Source organism: Nannospalax galili, unplaced genomic scaffold (assembly GCF_000622305.1).
Source record: "Nannospalax galili isolate Female #2095 unplaced genomic scaffold, S.galili_v1.0 scaffold743, whole genome shotgun sequence".
Taxonomy (NCBI): domain Eukaryota; kingdom Metazoa; phylum Chordata; class Mammalia; order Rodentia; family Spalacidae; genus Nannospalax; species Nannospalax galili.
The window spans coordinates 658,403-676,657 of record NW_008349552.1 but is presented as its reverse complement, the minus strand read 5'-3'; the positions used below and the strand labels follow the sequence as shown (position 1 = coordinate 676,657).

The 18,255-nt window shown below is 43.7% G+C and overlaps 1 protein-coding gene across 7 annotated transcripts in view; it reads left to right on the top strand.

The window, feature by feature from the left end:
* The window catches only part of Boc (BOC cell adhesion associated, oncogene regulated), a 78,035-nt gene that overhangs the window by 22,791 nt on the left and 36,989 nt on the right, over positions 1-18,255 (top strand). For 5 of the 7 annotated variants that reach the window (XM_008846993.3, XM_017801635.2, XM_008846995.3 and 2 more), the window contains 2 exons: positions 16,239-16,418; positions 17,074-17,352. In XM_008846993.3, coding sequence (XP_008845215.1) covers positions 16,322-16,418; positions 17,074-17,352 — 376 coding nt within the window. In that variant the 5' untranslated portion in view covers positions 16,239-16,321. The remainder of the gene's footprint in view (positions 1-16,238; positions 16,419-17,073; positions 17,353-18,255) is intronic. The other 2 variants (XM_017801637.2, XM_017801636.2) reach the window with 1 other exon arrangement.

Sequence of the window (18,255 nt, the reverse complement as noted above, 5' to 3'; positions counted from 1 at the left end):
CCGGGAGATGTAAGATAAAATAAACCCTTTCCTCCCCAAGTTGGTAGTGGTCAGAGTGTTTTGTCACAGCAGTGGAGAAACAAACTAGGACAGTAAACATGTAGTACACAGGCACTACATGGCATTTTTTAAATGTTGTTTATTGGTTTGTGTTTCTTTGCTTTTGAGCCAGGGTCTCCCTGTAGCCCCAGGTATCCTGGAACTCACAGTGTAGACTAGGCTGGCCTCAGTCTCACAGAGAGTGGTCTGCCTCTGCTCCCTGGGGACTGGGATTAAAGGCGTGTGGCGCCACACCCAACACTACATAACATCTCAACTGTTTGGATGACAGGAATTGTGGGGGATAGTCCTGGTCACAGGTGGTAATTAGAAACGTGTAGGCTGGAAAGAGCAGGTGTTTTTCTTCGTGCTGAGGTGCATTCCCTGAGTGAGGGCAAAGGCAAGCCCCTTTCTGGAGCTGGGTGTGGAAACTGAAGAACAGTTAGAGAAGTGTAAATACTTCTCCAGAACTTCTCCCAAACGACCTACTGTTGGACAGGGATACCTTCCCCTTTCTCTCTGAACAAGTAGAGGCACACTGTGGAGAAATTATGATCATTATTGTCATTATCATCATCAAGAGCGTGCAGAAAGGGTGTAAGTGGGAGGGAGAGGTTATTAACTTAAGTTATATTAAATGTTGACTAAGTTATATTAAATGTTGACTTGGGCTGCATGGAGATGGAGCATTAGAAACTAAGTCTGGCCGAGAACTTAGAAGTACCACAACACTCCAGGGATTTCTCCCTCTCCACCCCTTCACACCCACACCCTGTTCCCTTCCACCCCAAACAGAGCTTTTGTGAGGTTCTGTTAATGTTGAATATATTGCTTTTTTTCAGACTATTCCTTGACCTCCAGATGCATGTGTGGAGGGCAGCAATGTGATCTATTGCATAACTGTATACAGCCTAAAGCAAAGAGCAGAGACACATACTGTGTATCTGGAATTTTAAAATGCAACACATATTGTCCTTTAGTCTAAAAGGATGCTAATTGAAAAGCTCACCAGGTGGCATTGCCATTGCATGAAATCAGATATACACTGACCACCTTCAGCAGGAAGTTCATGACCCCTGCTTTCTAAATTCACTGTGTGATTGCCTTGCCAGGCCGCCTCTATACGTTATCTCATTAGTGCTTCTTAGTAGCTCATCAAAGTACCCAGTCTCGTTTTCACAGAGAATAAACCAAGGCCCAAAGAGATTAAATAACCTAAGGTCATCTTATAGCAAGTGTTTAAGCAGTAGAGCTCATACCTAAACCCAAGGCTGAGCATTCTTTTTAATTTAGTACTTGACCCTAGAGGCTCTTTTGTCTACAGTGAAAATTTGAGATGAGCCCTAAAGTCCTTATGGCACAAACTCTCATGAAGTGTTTTGATAAGGCATGCACATGGGGACAGGAACACTCCTTGGTGGTGAAAATAAGTGATCATGGGTATGAAGCCGGGCACTGGGCTTAGCTCAGTTTAGTTGACTTTCCCACGTCTCTTCTCATCCCTCTCCCCATGCTCTGTTCTTGAACTCCTCAAGTCTGGGCCTGTCCTCTTTCTGACTCAACAGCTTTTATTTTGTTAAATCTCCCTCTCCCTTCCTTCTCTGCCAGCCTCCTTCTGTTCAGCCTGAAGCTGAGGGCACACAGATATGGTGGCACAGACAGGTATTGTCCTAGATCAGATTATGTTCAGTGCTGCAACAGGGTCTAAAGCTCCCACAGAGAAGAGATGAGCAGGGCTACAAAAGAAGCTTGACCTGTGCAAGCCACAGTAACATCTTTGGGGGTGCAGCTTTATCCTTAGGGCACCTCCAGCCCTGGCTACGCAGGGTAGGACCTTTGGTGCTTCCTTTCAGAAAAAAAATCCTTGGTTCCACTGTTGATAACAATGTATGTATCTTTCCCTGTGTTCTTCCTACAACTCTGTGTTCCTCCTGTCTCAAATTTCTAACTGGACCAAACCTTTCCATTCAGCAAAGATTGACGATGACTGCAGGAAGTGCCAAGGAATACCAAGATAACTGTGACATACCGTGGCCTTAAGGAGTTTGTAGTCTGTATCAGGAGGAGAGATAGAAGACTCCTAGGTCACCATGGAGACGTTATATTAGGTGTGTAAAGTGTTACAGGACCTAGAATGAGGAGCAGTTGCAGGAGGCTTTTGAAGGAGGTGGTGCTTGAGGTGAGTTTTTTTCTTCTGGGATGCAGTGAGAAGGGGCAGTGCTTCAGATGGAAGGATCAGGGGTAAAAATGCAATTTGCTGAGATTAGAGCATGTGGGAGGAAGTCACGGGAAAGGTTGACCGAAGGCCAAGTATAAAGAACCTGGAAGGCTGTGCAAAGCCTTTGAACTTTACTTAATCATTCTCAGTTGGGGAACTATCAAAGCTAAGTCTGTTCACCCCTTTCCTTCCCTTTTTTTTTTTTTTTTTTTTTTTGAAAGTTGAACTCAAAGGGTTAAAGCATCACTTGTAATTTCTCTGCATTTTCAAATCAACTTTTTTTCTATGTGTCCTCCCAGGCCTCACACAAATGCTTTTTTTTTTTAACAAAATGTAGTTTATGTTTTATCCCCTCTTATAAACAATTATTTTCATGTTGCTACTTGATCTTTATAATTATCTTTTTTTTGGTCTTTTTAAGACAGGGTCTCTGTGTAGCCACACCTAGCCTAGAACTCACTATGTAGACCAGACCTGCCTTGACCTCACAGAGATCTACCTTTCTCTGTCTCAAAAGTGCTGGGATTAAAGGCGTGCACCACTAGGCCAGCCTTATAATTATTAAATTAATGGCCAAATTCATACCAAAACAGTCTATGAATTATTATGTTGTAATTTATGTGAAGCTTCATGGTAAAGTGAAAAGAACAAAGGGTTTCAGGCAGACGTGGTTCAAATCCTGACTCAGAGGTTTACCATGTATATGAGCCTAGACAAAATAATCACCCTGTGCTTCAGTTTCCTCACCAATAAAATGGCTTATCATTCACCTACCTCACAAGACAACTGTGAGAATGTCAGATCAAAGGCATTCTGATTAGGAACTCTAGGAGATATTTGGTTAGTAAATAGTAGCTGCCCACTTACTGGAATCTTTTGCTGTTTGGGTGAGTTTGCTATTCTAGGAGGAAGGTGGATGGAAGCAGAGGCTGACTAGATGGGGAGAAGAGAAAAGTCAGGAGTGGTAGCACATGTTTTTGATCTCAGCACTGGGGAGGCTGAGGCAGGACCACTAGGTTGAAACCAGTCTGGGCTGGTTCAAAACAAAAAACACAAGTAAAAGATGGTGAGAAAAGAGAATCGGGAACCAGACTGAGGGCTAGAGACCTGGATCGGCCCAGTACAGCAGTCTCTTGTCAGTGCAGCTAGTGTGCACTGAGTTTAGTGCAGCAAATATAAAATAGTATATTGAGAAGAGTGTCAAACAAAATGTAAAATATTTTATTAATACATCTATTACTGAAATGCTAATATTCTGGATATATTAGAAGATATTATTAAAATTATTTTTACATGCATTTTTATGTATTTTATTATTTTTAAATATTGACTCTTTTTATTTTACGTGTATGAGTGTATTGCCTGCATGTGTGTAAGTGCACCTGTGTTGTGCAGTGCCCAAGGAGGTCAGAAGAGGGTGTCGGATCCCCTGGAACTGAAGTTATGGGATGCTTGTTAGCTACCATGTGGGTGCTGGGAATCGAACCCCAGTCCTCTGCGAGAACAGCCAGTTGTCTTAACTGCTGAGTCATCTCTCCAGCCTCTACGTGTATTTTTAATATCAGAAAAATTTTAAATTATACATAACTTAAATTGTATTTCTATTGGCTAATGCTGCTAGTTAATCATAGTTCCCAAACTGATTGAATTGCGAAGCAACTAGGAACGCAGTGAAGTACACCCGGTTTGTCTATGCTGGTATTTACAGACACAGATCGAGCCTTCTGACTAACCTGTCAGTGCTAGACTCATGTGGTGGCATCCTTGAGAGGTGGTGAAAGGTGGGAGGTGGGGCCTAGTTAGAAGATGTAGGTTACTAGAACATGTCCTTGGGTACCATATCTTGTCTGGCCCCCTTCCTGTATTTACATCTCTCTACTTCCTATCTGCCCTGAAGAAACTTCTACCATGATACCCCACCCAAGCACATGGGGCCAGACAACTATTGGCTGAGATTTCTGAAATGTGAGCCAAAATAATTTTTTTTTTCTCCTAACTTGTTTCTGTCAAGTATTTGGTGACAGCAATGAGAACAGTAAGAATACACTGCTCATGCTCTGGGTAACCCCACTGCCCCTCTCTGGAGCCAACCTCTGTATCTCATGCTGGTGGCTGAGTCAGGGTAGCTTAGAGCAGGACTATATAGAAGTCGGGAGGGAAAGCCTCTCAAAGCCTTTCAGACTGCTCCAGTGTATGTCTTCACTTGTCTGGCTCTCTAAGATTCTGGGAGTCTTCCAGGAATAGGTACTAGGACTAGAGACTTGAGGCAGGCAGGTTTCTGGATGTATTTTAAATAACTCAGTGCTTTTGGGATTTTAGAGTCAGGCATGAGACATACCTGCCCTTGAACTATCTAGGGCATTGCTGCCTACAGGATGGTTGATCTACGGGACTCAGGGTTGAGGTAGGAAACCGTAGATTTATGATGGAACTCCTTGGTTGGTAGGAGTCTAAAGAATGTAGAATATATTGAGTTTGAAAGGCCAAAAACCAATCAAGAAGCACCAGTGTCTGCCTTGGTTTTGGCAGTTTCAGTATCACTTAAACTACCTGATCTTGGCACCAGAGGGGTGAGTCCCTGTGACACCAATATGCTGTGCCTTCCCCTGTATGCACCCCAGCCCTGACTGCTTGTCAGGTAGCTTCAAGGCTTGGTCTGTAATTGTAAAACTGCCAGAAACCATTTATTGAGCTCTTCCTGTATGTCAGCATCTGTAGGAGAGAAATTTCAGTGATTGGAGAGTAGTATATAAGAGTTCTTAGGATTTTTCCTTTGATTTATTTTATTCCTTGACATGTTTATGATTTTTTAAAAAATGTTTTTATTTTATGTGTATGCATGTATTGCCTGCATGTAGATAAGTGCACCCGTGTCGTGCAATGCCCATGGAGGACAGAAGAGGCTGTCAGATCCCCTGGAACTGGAGTTATGGACAGTTGTTAGCTGCCATGTGGGTGCTGGGATTCAAACCCAGGTCTTCTGCAAGAACAGTCAATGTTCTTAACCGTTGAGCCATCTCTCCAGTCCCTTATGATTTTTTTTTTTATAATCACTGAACAAAAACACTGTTTCATACCTTATGAAGCTATTTATTCTATGGTAACCTCTACTATATCTTGGTTATGAATTTTATCTGCAAAGTGGGAGAAATGTGCTCTGATCTCCTCCTTGCCTTTTGCTCCCTGAGAGAGATCCCCTCTGACCTCTAAGAACCCCAGTCTGTTGTGGTGGATGTACCTGTTAGAAGACCTACCTGCTGGACTGTCCAAAACCTCAGAGCAGAGGTGGCTTAGACTTTGAGCACACCATGACTGTTACCCCCTTCACAGGCCAGAGGAGGAAGTAGGACAATCAGGGCAGGCTAGTGGGCTTCTCCCCCAGCAAGGAATTAAGTCATCCTACTGCCATACCTGTGACCTTTTAAAGGCACTGTAGAGAGCTAGAAATTGACCACAGCCCTGACACCCTGGAGAAAGAGGTGGTGTTGGCTTCAGTGAGTTTAATTAATTAATATTTATTTTATTTGTATGAGTGTTTCGGCTGCATAGTATGTAAGTGCACCATGTGCATGCAAACCTGCAGAGGCCAGAAGAGAACATTGGATCTCCTGGAACTGGAGTTACTGAGGGTTGTTAACCACCATGTGGCTGCTGGGAACTGAACCTTGGTTCTCTAGAAGAGCAGCCAGTGTTTTTAATTGCTGAGCCATCTCTCCAGTCTCTGCTTTAGTGAGTTTAATTAGTTGGGACTGAGATGTGCTGGGGTAGAGGGAAGGGAATGATGGTCTTTTTTTGAGACACGGTCTCCCTGTAGCCTGGGCTGGCCTGGAACTCACTATGTAGACCAGGCTGGGCTTGAACTCAGAGATCTGACCGCCTAGGTGTGCAGTCTTAAGCACAAACACCACGTGTTCCTTGGCCCTGTCTGTACTGCACCTCTTCCCTGCCTTCCCAGGAACTCTCTCTTCTCACTTCTTCCTGCACCCCACCCCACCCCCAACATCCTTTCCCTCAATCTAGCCTTTCCAGCAGCCTACGCCTCTCCAGATTAGAGCTCTGTGGGGACTAGGCACCTTTGAAAGGCAGAAAAAGGGAGGAAAACCAGAAAGAAAGTGGGAAACAGGAGAATGAAAGCAGCAAAGGGGCAGTGGTGCCTTGAGCTACCTCACTGCATCACAATGAATATGGACTCTATTAAGCTCCGTTCTGCCTGTTAGTGTCTCCCAGGGCAACACAGCCCCCATATGGCAAGCATGCAGCAGATTAGGGTAGGCCCCCAGGCCGCATGGAAGGCCAGGGGCTTGACTGGCAGTTGAACCCCCTCCCCCCTCCCCCTTCTCCTCACACTTGACACTGCCAGTGTTTATCTAAAGCAAGGGAGGGGGGAGGCATTTGGAAGGTTTTTGTCCCAGCTCTGAGAGAAGGGGAGGAGGCTAGAGGCTGGACCGGGAGCGGGAGGTGGTGTGAGGAAGGAGGGTGGAGGTGGGGCAGTTAGGAGAGAGGCTAGAGGGAAGGCTTCATAAATATTCAGAAGGCGCACTGAATGAGAGAGAAATAAAGCAGATGGAATTAGTGTTAAAGAACAGCACAATCACCCTGTTTTAGGCCTCAAAAAACAAAAAAAGAAAAAAAAGGAAAAGAAAAAGTAAAAGAAAGAAAAGAGAACAGCCTTCCAGGAGTGTGTAGGAGCTGCGTTTATCCAATTAACAGGGTTGTCAAATTGAATTTATATGGAATTGGGGTGGGGGAATTGAGTCAGGGAGGGTAGAAGAAAAAAAAGCAATTTTCCTTTTTCTCCTTTTCCAGTTTAGAAAGAAAACAGCTTCCATCTCCCACAGACAGATATATTTTTAGAATCTCTTTAAAGAAATGAGGCCATTTTCAGGAAGGTGTATAAGTGACAGAGAAATGACATTCCCGGTAGCTTCCTCCTCTGCTGGAGGTGGGAGATGTTGATGCATTTACCTAGAGCTCAGTGGCAAGTCCAGAAGCAAGCTTGTCCTTTAGTAGGGTGGCACAGGGGCGGCTTTCTCTGGGGCTCCTCCCCAAACAGTTCCAGGCACCTTGATGGTGGTGAGAGTTTTCCACCTCCATGAGGGAAAATCATCCCTGTTTAGCAACTTGTTACATAAATTGTGGATTCAGTAAGTGGAGCCTGGGCATACTGTTCTCCCACAAGTCACAGGTTAGATATTCCTTCTGTCTCTGGTCTTCCACTGCATAAGTCCATCTATCCTGTCACTCTTCATTTTTAGTCTCCAAAGTGGGGTGCAAGTTCCCAGAGGGGGATCAGCTGTTCCACTGGGGGCCCTGAAAGAAAGTAAATATTTACTTCTGTCTGAAAGAAGAGTAGGGCTTAATTCGATCTTTGCAAATGTTTACTACAGGAGTTGACAGTGATGCCTCTGGATCGCGGAGCAGGCTGTCAGGAGTCGCCTCGGTATCCAAGGTGTCTCCTGGGTATGGGCTTGTCAGTGGGGACCTTAGCCCCACTCATTCATTTTCTCCCCAGCTTTCCTGTTCTCTCTTAAGTAGATTTGCAGATTATATTATTTAGTTTTAATTAAATTAACTCTCACAAAAGAATAAGTGGCTTAAAGGGTTGGCTATAAAGAAACTGGGTTGAAGAGAAAGCAAGATGATAATCTAAGCACGTGCAAACAGCAAGCAAACAGCAGCACTGACCCTTTTCAGCCCACGTGAGGAGGTGAGAGCTTTGGTAATAGAATCCCATCTGATGAGAAGTCAACAAAATAATTAACATTTAAGTGACTGTTTGAAAGAGATTACAGCCATACCAATACAGTAGCAAAGATCTTAACCACAGTCCTTGCATCTTAAGGTATTAGCTAATGGTTATAAAACAGTCAAGATTAAGGGCCATTAAGACGTTATATTTTTACCTACTTAATTAGTTCTAAACATGCATCAAGTTGATGGATGAACAAATAGGCATGTATTAGGGATAGCTGCCCGAAATAGCACAAGGGAGTAAGATGGGAAACATTTGGAGACCACTGTTCCAGAAAAGCTTTTTCTGTAGCCTTGATGAGGAGCCTGCACATCCAAGCTCCACTTTCCCATCCACTCAGTGTCGCTTCTGTGACTGGTGCTCTGGTCCTCTTGACAGAGACACACACCTGAAGGCCCAATTCAAACACTACATTAAGAAAGCTTTTCCTGAAAATGCTCCCATTTGCCACCACCCATTTGTCACCAAATCCATGACCTGCCAAGCTTTTAGGATAAAGAATGCTAAGGTGTTACCTGAGAAAAATCCCAGAACTCTCAGAGCCACTGCAGGGAAGGTTTATTTCTTCGAATACTGCATTTTGAGCTGTTTTTTTCCATCTTGTAGTATTTTACTGTTAACAGAATCTGTATACTGTCTATATGGGGTAGAGTACAGTAATATTTTCCCCAGTAGACTCATACACAAAGTCTGGATAAAGACTAAAGGAGGAATGTATTTAGAAGCAGGCTGAAGCACGGCTCACAGTTACATCAGACTGTTATCACCGGCCCCTATTTGACATTAGAGTGGAACTGGGCATGGTCGCACAAGCCTGTAATCCTGGTATTAGGAAGGCTGAGATAGGAAAATCTCAAGTTCAAGTCTAGCCTGAGCTTCATATCAAGACTTTGTCACACACACACACACACACACACACAGACACACACACACACACACACACACACAGTGGGAGGGGGTGTAAAAGAAAGAGCAGGAGGAGGAAGACAAGGAGGAAGAGCTGGAGATATATATGTGCGTGTGTATATATGTATATATATAGCTCAGTCATTAAAGTGCTTGCACAGTACAAGAAGAACCCACATTAAAAAATAAATATCTAGATGTAGTGGCACATACCTCTAATCCTAGCACTTGGGAGGCATAGGCAAGTGGTCAGCCTGGTCTGCATAGCAAGTTCTAGGCCAGCTGGGGCTATAGGGAGACCCTGTCTAAAAAGACCTAACAAACAGACAAACAAAAACTATTCTAACTCCTTTTTACCCAAAACCCCCTCTCAGAAAATTTAGCTTCTTCATCTAACAGATAGTGATTAACCAGAAAGCTACAACGGGCTGAAGTACAGAAGAATGAGGCCACAGAGTGCTTATCCTTGAATAGGACACCTGTACTAAACCTCTGTCACCTCTCAAGGACCATATGGAAGATGAGGCAGAAAGACTGTAAGAGTCAAAGGTAGTTGATGACCACAAGGAAGAAGAGGAGGACACCTGTACTAAACCTCTGTCACCTCTCAAGGACCATATGGAAGATGAAGCAGAAAGACTGTAAGAGTCAAAGGTAGTTGATGACCACAAGGAAGAAGAGTTTTCTAAGCAGCTGGTCAGTTACTCATATGAACTCACAGCAATGGTAACAACGTGTGCGAGAACCAGGGAAACTCACGCCAGACAAAATCCCAGCACAGAAGTGGGGAAGTGGATAAGCCCCAAACTTAGCTGAGGAACTACTGACAATAACTACTGGAAGAGGAAGAGTTAGTTTTCTTTAAGGGTGTTGCTAAGTAGGTTAACTAGGCTCCAGTGGATAGACACACACCAAAGGACATTTGGGGACACAAACTTGATTTGATTGGCCTTAATATATAGGACAGAGGTTCATGAAATCCTTAATACATAGGACAGGGATGCATGAAATGGAGGGAGAGAGGAGGGAAAGAAAGGAAGGAAGGTAGTCCAGGTAGATGTCCCAGATATTAATTTAGAGCTATGTTGTCCAGTGTAGTGGCCTCTAGCTCTATACAATCATTTAAAATTAAACTTAAAATCTAGTTCCTTTGTTACATCAGCCAGATCTCAAGAACTTAATAAGTGGCTAATTGTTAAATTGTTACCTGTTGTTTTGGATAGTACAAATATAGAGCATTCCCATCATTTCACAAATTCCATTGAAGTGGTTTATACAGTGAATAGCAGGGTATTACTCTAGATTAAGGTGTTTATGAGAAAAGCGATGAAGATTATTATATAGAAAGTTACCATACGGTTGAAGGGATGGTTCAGTCTATAAAGTGCCTGCCACATAAGCGTGGGGACCTGAGTTCAGATCCCCAGAACCCAGGTAAAAAAGCCAGGAGTGATGAGGTGCTCCTATAACCCCACTAGTTAGTGGGGGTCAGGATACAGGGAGTCCCTGAAGTCCATTACCAGCCAGCCTCAGGAAGTCTGTGGGTTTCATGCTTGGTGAAGAGAACCAGTCTCAAAATATAAAGATGAAGAACAATCAGAGAAAGATACCTGATGCCAACCTTGGGCCTCCATGGGCACAGGCACCCAGTGTACATGCACTCCCACATTCACATGTGCACACAGCCACACTAATATGTACATACCACACACAGAGACCACATCACACATATGCATATAGACATACACACATGAAAGTTACTGTACCATGATCATCCAGGCAATGTTATCTTCATGCATAAGGAACTAGATTCAGAACTTTCTGTCATTAATTCTAAAATCATACTGGGGATAGTGGTGGGAAAATGAGAAGAGCACTGGACTGAGATTCAGAGGCTGACTTATAGCCCGAGTCTGCAAGCTTAATTAACTGGGAGAATCAATTGCCTGGAAACATATTAGATGTTATTCTAAGCTAATATTGCATTTTTTGAGATCCCTCCAACTTTAAAATGTTTCCTTTTAATTAAGTCTGTGGGTAAAGTACACATTTTTAAGTAAAAATAAACATTTTTGCTGTATATTTTCGAAGGAGTATATGTGGTGTTTTGGTAGTCTTTCTTAATTCCTCTCCTAAATCTCTTGAAGCTCATATATTTAGCCCTCTGAGAATTAAGTGCACTTGATTCTTTAATGTGTCTCCAATGCTACACCTTTGTGTAGGAGTTCTACTCTCTTGAGACCTGGGGCTACCAACACTATACCCACCCAGCCATTCTTTCTTCTCTTCCGAAGTGAAGGAAGTTTAGCTCTGCCACGGACCACTGGGAAAGGGGGCTCTTACACTGTAAAATTTGAAGCATGTAAATACAAGTACCTTGGCAAAAATACTTCATTTTCCAGCGAGCTAGCTTTTTCTCAGCCAGTGGAACAAAGACTCAGTCATTCCTCATTCCTGTAGGTCAAAGAATGTTCAGTCTCACGTGGTTTATTTGCTCTCCTGCTTGGATCATCCTTGTCATTGGTTCAGGCTCTGCTGGTAGACATGCCTCTAAAGAGATGAGGCTGGGGGCTGGAGAGATGGCTCAGCAGTTAAGAGTACTGGCTAGGTCTGTTTCCAACACTCACATAACAGCTAACAACCATCTGTGACTCCAGTTCCAGGGAATCTGATGCCCTCTTCTGGCCTCCGTGGGTATTGCACACGTGTGGTACACTTACATATACCCAGGCAAAACACTCATATGCATAAAATAAAAATTAATAAATCAAAAATAATTTTAAAGAGATGAGGCTGGATAAGGGGATGAGGCACACTGCAGAGGGCATGCTTATGTAGAATTGAGGCAGGATGAGGAAATAAGGTACAGTGTGTGTGGAGGTCCACTCTCCTCCATGTGCTCAGCCAGCCCTGTCAGGAGGAGGTGAAACAAACCACCTTCTGAGGATAAACTCTCAGTTGTTTGTAATTTTTTCAAAAAAAAAAAAAAATTCCAAGGCTACAATTTCTGATGCTTGGTCTCAACCCCAGAAATGGGTGCTTTGCTGTTGTTTTTGGACAGTTTCAGAAACGTCTGTTTGGAGGGAATTATTTCAGCAGGGAACATGGATGTCAGCAGAGAAATTCTTCAGATGGATTTTCATGTCCAAATTGAGCTTAAAAATGACTAGTGAGTAGACCTTAGTAAGGCCACCATGGCAAGAATCCATTTTCCTTTCTCTCTGCTTTTGATATTTAAAAAAATTTCTTCTTTTTCTGAGAAAATGCATAAGAAAATAAGAAGGATACAGACATTTTGCATTGCCAAGAAAAATAGCAGGCCTTACTGTTGTCTTTCCCCAACTTTGCAACTGTACCTTGCTTATTTCTCACTGAGACAAAGTCATGCTAGAATTACAGTCTCCATCCTAAGCCTTGCTTTAGTATATATAGATATGTGTGTTTGTATGTGTTAAGCAGATTCTCAAGTACTCATATCTTTGACATTGTTATGTTTCTAGACCTAATGCAGTAAGCAATTTGTCCAAGAAGTAACTCAGTGCCTAGTATACCTAAGACTGAGTTCAGTCTTCAGCACTACTCGAAACAAGTAAACAAACAAGAAGTAAATAGTTAAAGGGCTATGGATTCATGATGGAGTACATATTTGTAATGTGCCAGGCCCTGTGTTCAGTTCCCAGAACTACAAATTTAAAATGTAAAAATACAATAAAAAGCCAAAATAAGATAAACTTAAGCCAGATATTAGTAGCTCATACCTGTACTTGGGAGGCCAAGGCAGTACAGGTACTCTGAGTTCAAGGCTAGTCTGGGCTATATGGTAAGTACCAGGCCAGCCTGAGCTACACTGTGAGACCCTGCCCCCACAAAAGTAACTCAGAACTCAGTTTCCCTAGTCAGCCAGTAAGTACCATTGAGTGACACACATGTAGGTACTATTGGAGGGGGGTTTACAATTCTACTTTTACCAGAATGAGAGCCCAGTCTCTCTTGGGCTTAGCTCCATCTCTGCTTCCTCTCCTTCCTCTCACTCCCTAACTACATTCTTTTCTCCTTGTTGCATTTGCAAAAGGGACAGTGGCTGGCTGCAGTTGTGAGGGCTGTTTCTATTTTGAACCTTATAAATTACCAAAGGTGTAGAAGTAAAGGGAATTGTTTGGCTTGCCCTGGTTAAGCAGGAGGGGGCCTGGACTGAGCTTCCTCAGTAAACCTTTATCCATTTTACAACCCAAACACCTCTGTAGCTCCCTGTGCTCAGATCAGGAACAGCCCTCTGGCAGGCTTTGTCTGCTTACACTCCTTTTTGCTCTTTATTACTTCATTCGCCTCCTCCCCTCCCCCTCCCCCTTCTTCTTTCTTCCTGTCTCTCTCCCCCCTTCTTTCTCCCTCCCCCTCCCCCCTCCCCTTCCCTCTCTCTCCCTCTCTTCTTTCTCCCTTTCATTTTTTCTCTGTTCCCTTCCCTGTCTTTCCCAGGCCACTGGGAAGAAAGTTGCTATCAGTCCATTTAAGGAGCTGGGAAAATGGAATATATCATAAACGAGCTAGTTCCTTTTTTAAAAAATCCAGTAACTAGGAACTCATACAGTATTCTATTTCCATACACTATCTCATTGGAAAAATGCAGATTAGGAACTAAAACAATTATCTGGAAAATTGAAAGGACACCAGAAGTTTGCTTTCTGGTAGAAATCACTGTTCTCCCTTGCCCTTATTCCAACTCTGTTCAACACCCAGTAGATACAGTGCCCTGATAGTGGGGAAAACTCTGGTGATGACAGAAAGCACAGGGCCCTGGAGTCAGCCCACCTGGGTTTCTTCCAGGCCTGTAGTTGTGGGAGTCTGAATAAGCTATCTGCTGCCACTCAGTTTCTTTGCCTCTAAAATGGGAATAATGACCCCCACCTTACAGGGCTGATGTGAAGATGAGAAGAGACATCTTGTACACAGAGCTTAGAGGTCCCTGGAGCAGTGGCAGGCAGGCACCCACCTGCACCATCACTGCTGTCCCCAGTAGGACTGACATCCGGTGCAGCTGCATGTGTTTCACTTTGGTAGTAATCTGGCCCCTTGATTTGCTAGACTACTGAAACAAGAGCAGATGCTTTCTATACAGCAGGAAATTGTTTGAGATTGCTGGGAAAGAACTTTTAAAAAGCTTCTTTATATTTTTCTTTCAAACAGAAAATGTCCCCTTGTCTGTTTCCAGAGCAGTTGAGGGGTTTTGGAGGTCCCTCCCCTGCCAAAGTCAAGAGGCAGAGGATGGGGGCTGAAAATCAAGGGGAAAGAACTCTTTCTTGGAACATACTGTGAGCCTTGTTGTGGGGTGTTGCCTTAGGTATGGTGTGGAGGGTGCCCACTGGGTGGAGCCAAAGTGGCCCTCTACTCTAGCAGTAGAGAGACTGGAAGCCAAAAAGCCAAAAGACCCCAGAGAAGCAAAAGTTCTAATCAAACCCCAAGCATCTCCAAGCAAGAATGAACACCTGTAGTAGGGTTGGGTTGAAAAGCCAACAGACCCATAGACAGCCAGAACACATAGTTTGTATGCTCAGCATAGCTTTCCATTGTGACTGGAAATTGAGAGTAACTACTTCCATTGATTGTTCTAGAAGAATTAACTTTTGACTATGGGTCACTGTCCTAGAAATATACAAATATTGCCATATGCAATCTTCACCGTAAATTTTGATAGTTATGACAAAATTCTTGACTTCTAGCCTTTTTAATAGAAATACTTCAAATAGGGTCTGGAGAAATGGCTCAGTGGTTAAGAACACTGACTGTTCTTGCAGAAGACCCAAGTTTGAATACCAGCACCCACATAGCAGCTAACAACTGTCCATAACTCCAGTTCCAGGGGATCTAACAGCCTCTTCTGTCCTCCGCTGGCATTGCATAACACGGGTGCACTTACCTACATACAGGCATAACACTCATACACATAAAATAAAAAAACAATAAATAAAGTATTAAAAAATAATAAAATATTTTTTAAAATACTTCAAATAATAATGTTGAGATAACAGTGAACAATACTTAAGGGAAAAGTGCATGTGACTTTTGAGTTTGACCTTATTCCAATCACAGATATAAACCTGTAACTTTTTGAAATTCTTACAAAAAAGATTACAAGCTTTGTGTATAGTAAAAACACATTATCTTAGCTGGGGTGATGGTTCACTGGGCAAAGTGTTTGTACAAGCATAAGGACTGGAATTTGAATTCCCAGCACCCACATAAAAAAGCTGGTTGGGTTGGTGGGCTGCCTGTAATCCCAGTGCTCAAGAGGCAGAGATGGGACCCCAGGGTAAGCTGATCAGCTTGACTGGCCAAATTGGCAGGCTCTGGGTTCAGTAAGAGACCCTGCCTCAGTAAATAGAGGAGTGATTGACAAACCATTAATCTCTCATTTACACACACACACACACACACACACACACACACACACACATACCCTCGCATACATACGTGTATACATATACTCATGTACATGTACCCACACAGATGCACACCACACACACATACACATACAAAAAAAGTATGACTCCCTTGGATGGTAAGGAGTCCTTCCATCTTTGTGACCCATATCTTTAGATTAACAACCTCAGAAACTGTCCTGCGATCTCATTACTAAAAGGACAAAAATGTTCCTTAGAAATTCATTAAACAATATAAATTCAGGAACCATCAAAATTGCATATATGGCTACTGATAAGATACTTAAACACTACTCTCTCAAGAAGTCTACACTTATGCCCTAAGTATCTACTGCCCTTTTCCTAAGCACCAGTCTCTCCCACAATACTCTGATGCCTAAATTGATGTTAAAACCTTTTCTTAATAAGTCTGGTGGGCTAGGAAGATGGCTCAGTCAGCAAAAAGCTTGTTATGTCAGTATGAAGACCTGAGTTTGGATCCCCAGAACCAACACAAAAATCTGGGTAGCACAGGTAAGGTAGAGACAGGAGGATCCCTGGGACCTGCTGGCCTCTGACAAGTAAATGGGAAAGATAATTTTGTCTGCTCCAGCATCTGCACAAATATTCCCTGCACCTGTGTGGCCTTGCCTTGGGTCTCAGCCCTCACTGCTGTCAGTCCCTGGACAAGGCTCAAGTGTTGTTACCATGATGAAATCACCTTTAAGCTCAGGAGGAAACCTGATAAAAAGCTTCCTTTAGATGAGAAATGACATGAAGGGGTTCTTTGGTAATCCAGTAGCACATCCACTTTGAATGCTGCCTTGTGAGTATGATGCAAGTGGGGTCGGGAGATGGGGTGAAGCCCCAAGAGTTCTCACCATGACCATTCTCCCACTTTCTCTCACAGCAGCATTGCAGGGGACTGCAGTATCTCTGCAAGTGTCACCGGTGGCTTATGGGACATTGGCTCAGGACCCTCTGTGACACACCATGCTTTGTGGGATGATGACAACATGCAGAGGAAAGAGGCCTACAGTCACACTGGTTTGGCTCCTCTTGGCCACAGCAGGCTGCCTTGCCGATTTGAGTGAGTGGCTCCTTCTGTTCTTAGCCTCCCCTTCCCCGAAGAGCCCTTTGCCCTAATGTCAGATGGAAGCATGAAGTATCTTACAAAAACTCTTCCAGAAGAACCCTTCATTTCCACTGGCCTTTAGACTGTGGCACACTCAATAATACAAGATGAAAAATGATTAGGACAGTATCATGTTGGTTATATTTTTGAAGTTTAGTCAATTCAAAGACATACCAGAAACAGAGCAGGGATAATAATAACTGTCTTTGATTGTGCATTTATTGTATGAGACCAGGGCCAGCCATTTGCACACACTGTAAAGCCTCACACTATGCTGTGAGTCAAGCATTACTAGCTTCCATTTGCAGATAAGAAAAGCCACAATTACATGGCTCAGAAGTGGTGGTGCTGGGATTCAGCCCAGGTCTGTCCAACTCCAGAGTCTGAGCTCTTGCCTTTATATTACCACTGCAAGTCAGCTCTCTGGAAACCATCAGATTGGAGAATGGGCTAGGGTAGTTGGGTTACTCCGGGTAGAGGTGAGTAGGTGGGAGAGATCAGCTCCCCTGGGTGCTCAGTGATGGCTGCCTGGATACTGTGTTCTCAAAAGATGGTGTTGCTGGTTTCTTGGGGGTGTCAGCTCATTGCTGCATTGCTGTTCTTTCTCCAGATGTGGTCCCTCAGGTCACTGTCCAGCCCATGTCCACTGTACAGAAGCTTGGAGGAACTGTGATCCTGGGCTGTGTGGTGGAACCACCATGGGTGAATGTAACCTGGCGTCTCAACGGAAAGGAGCTGAATGGCTCGGATGACACTCTGGGAATCCTGCTTACCCGTGGGACCCTTGTCATCGCTGCCCTCAACAACCACACTGTGGGACGATATCAGTGTGTGGCCCGGATGCCTGCGGGAGCTGTGGCTAGTGTGCCAGCCACGGTGACACTAGCTAGTAAGTCTGCTCCTTTACTACTCTGTGTGGTATGGTCTCGTCTCTTTCTCTCACTCTCTTTTCTCCTCGTCATACCCCCTGCCATTAGTCCTACCATAACCCAACTGCTGAAACTTCCAAATTGATGTCTCCAATGATGGGGACACTGTGGTGCCCTGGAAAAACCCCTCTCTAAGCCAGGTGATTTCTGAAGCAAGCATCTACAGAGGGTGAGTTGTCCCTGGGGGCTCAGAGTTGGGTCACACCCCACCTCTCCACTTGGTCAGCTGTGTTTTAGTGGGGAGTGACAGCAGCTCTCCTAGCACCCATCTTACCCCTACTCCCATTCCCACAGTAGTTTCATCAGAACATGTTGCAGGGCTGTGGACAGAGCCTGCATATCCCAGACCTGGCCTTAGCACTTCCCAAATATTTGGAATCTAAATTCTTGAATAAGTGGAGAGGAAGCTGTCTGACAAAGGGACAAGAAAAGAGAAACAAGGAAGAGATTAGGTGACAGTTTGGTTCGTGATGTGTGCTGCTTCTTCTCTTTCTCTCACGTGTGCACTTTTTGGGGATTTGCCTTTCTTTTATTTATACTGCTGCACTCAGTGTAAAATAGTTTATTGAAATCATTGTCTGTGGACATTCTACTTGTGATGTTGAATCAGTGTTATCTCTATTTTCTATGATTATTACATAGAAATACAGAAAACATAAGTCTTCAGGCGAACATATGGAAACCAAAGGGCCAAAAGGCTTCCAAGGTCCCTCCCAAATGGTTACTTCCTTGCTTTCCTGCCAGATGGTCCTCATGACTGCACATCTTTCTTTCATGCTTATGAAAGTGAGAAATGATTTTTACAGAACAATTATAGTATATATTATGAGCAATAAAACAGAGAGAGGGCTTGACTGTCGTAG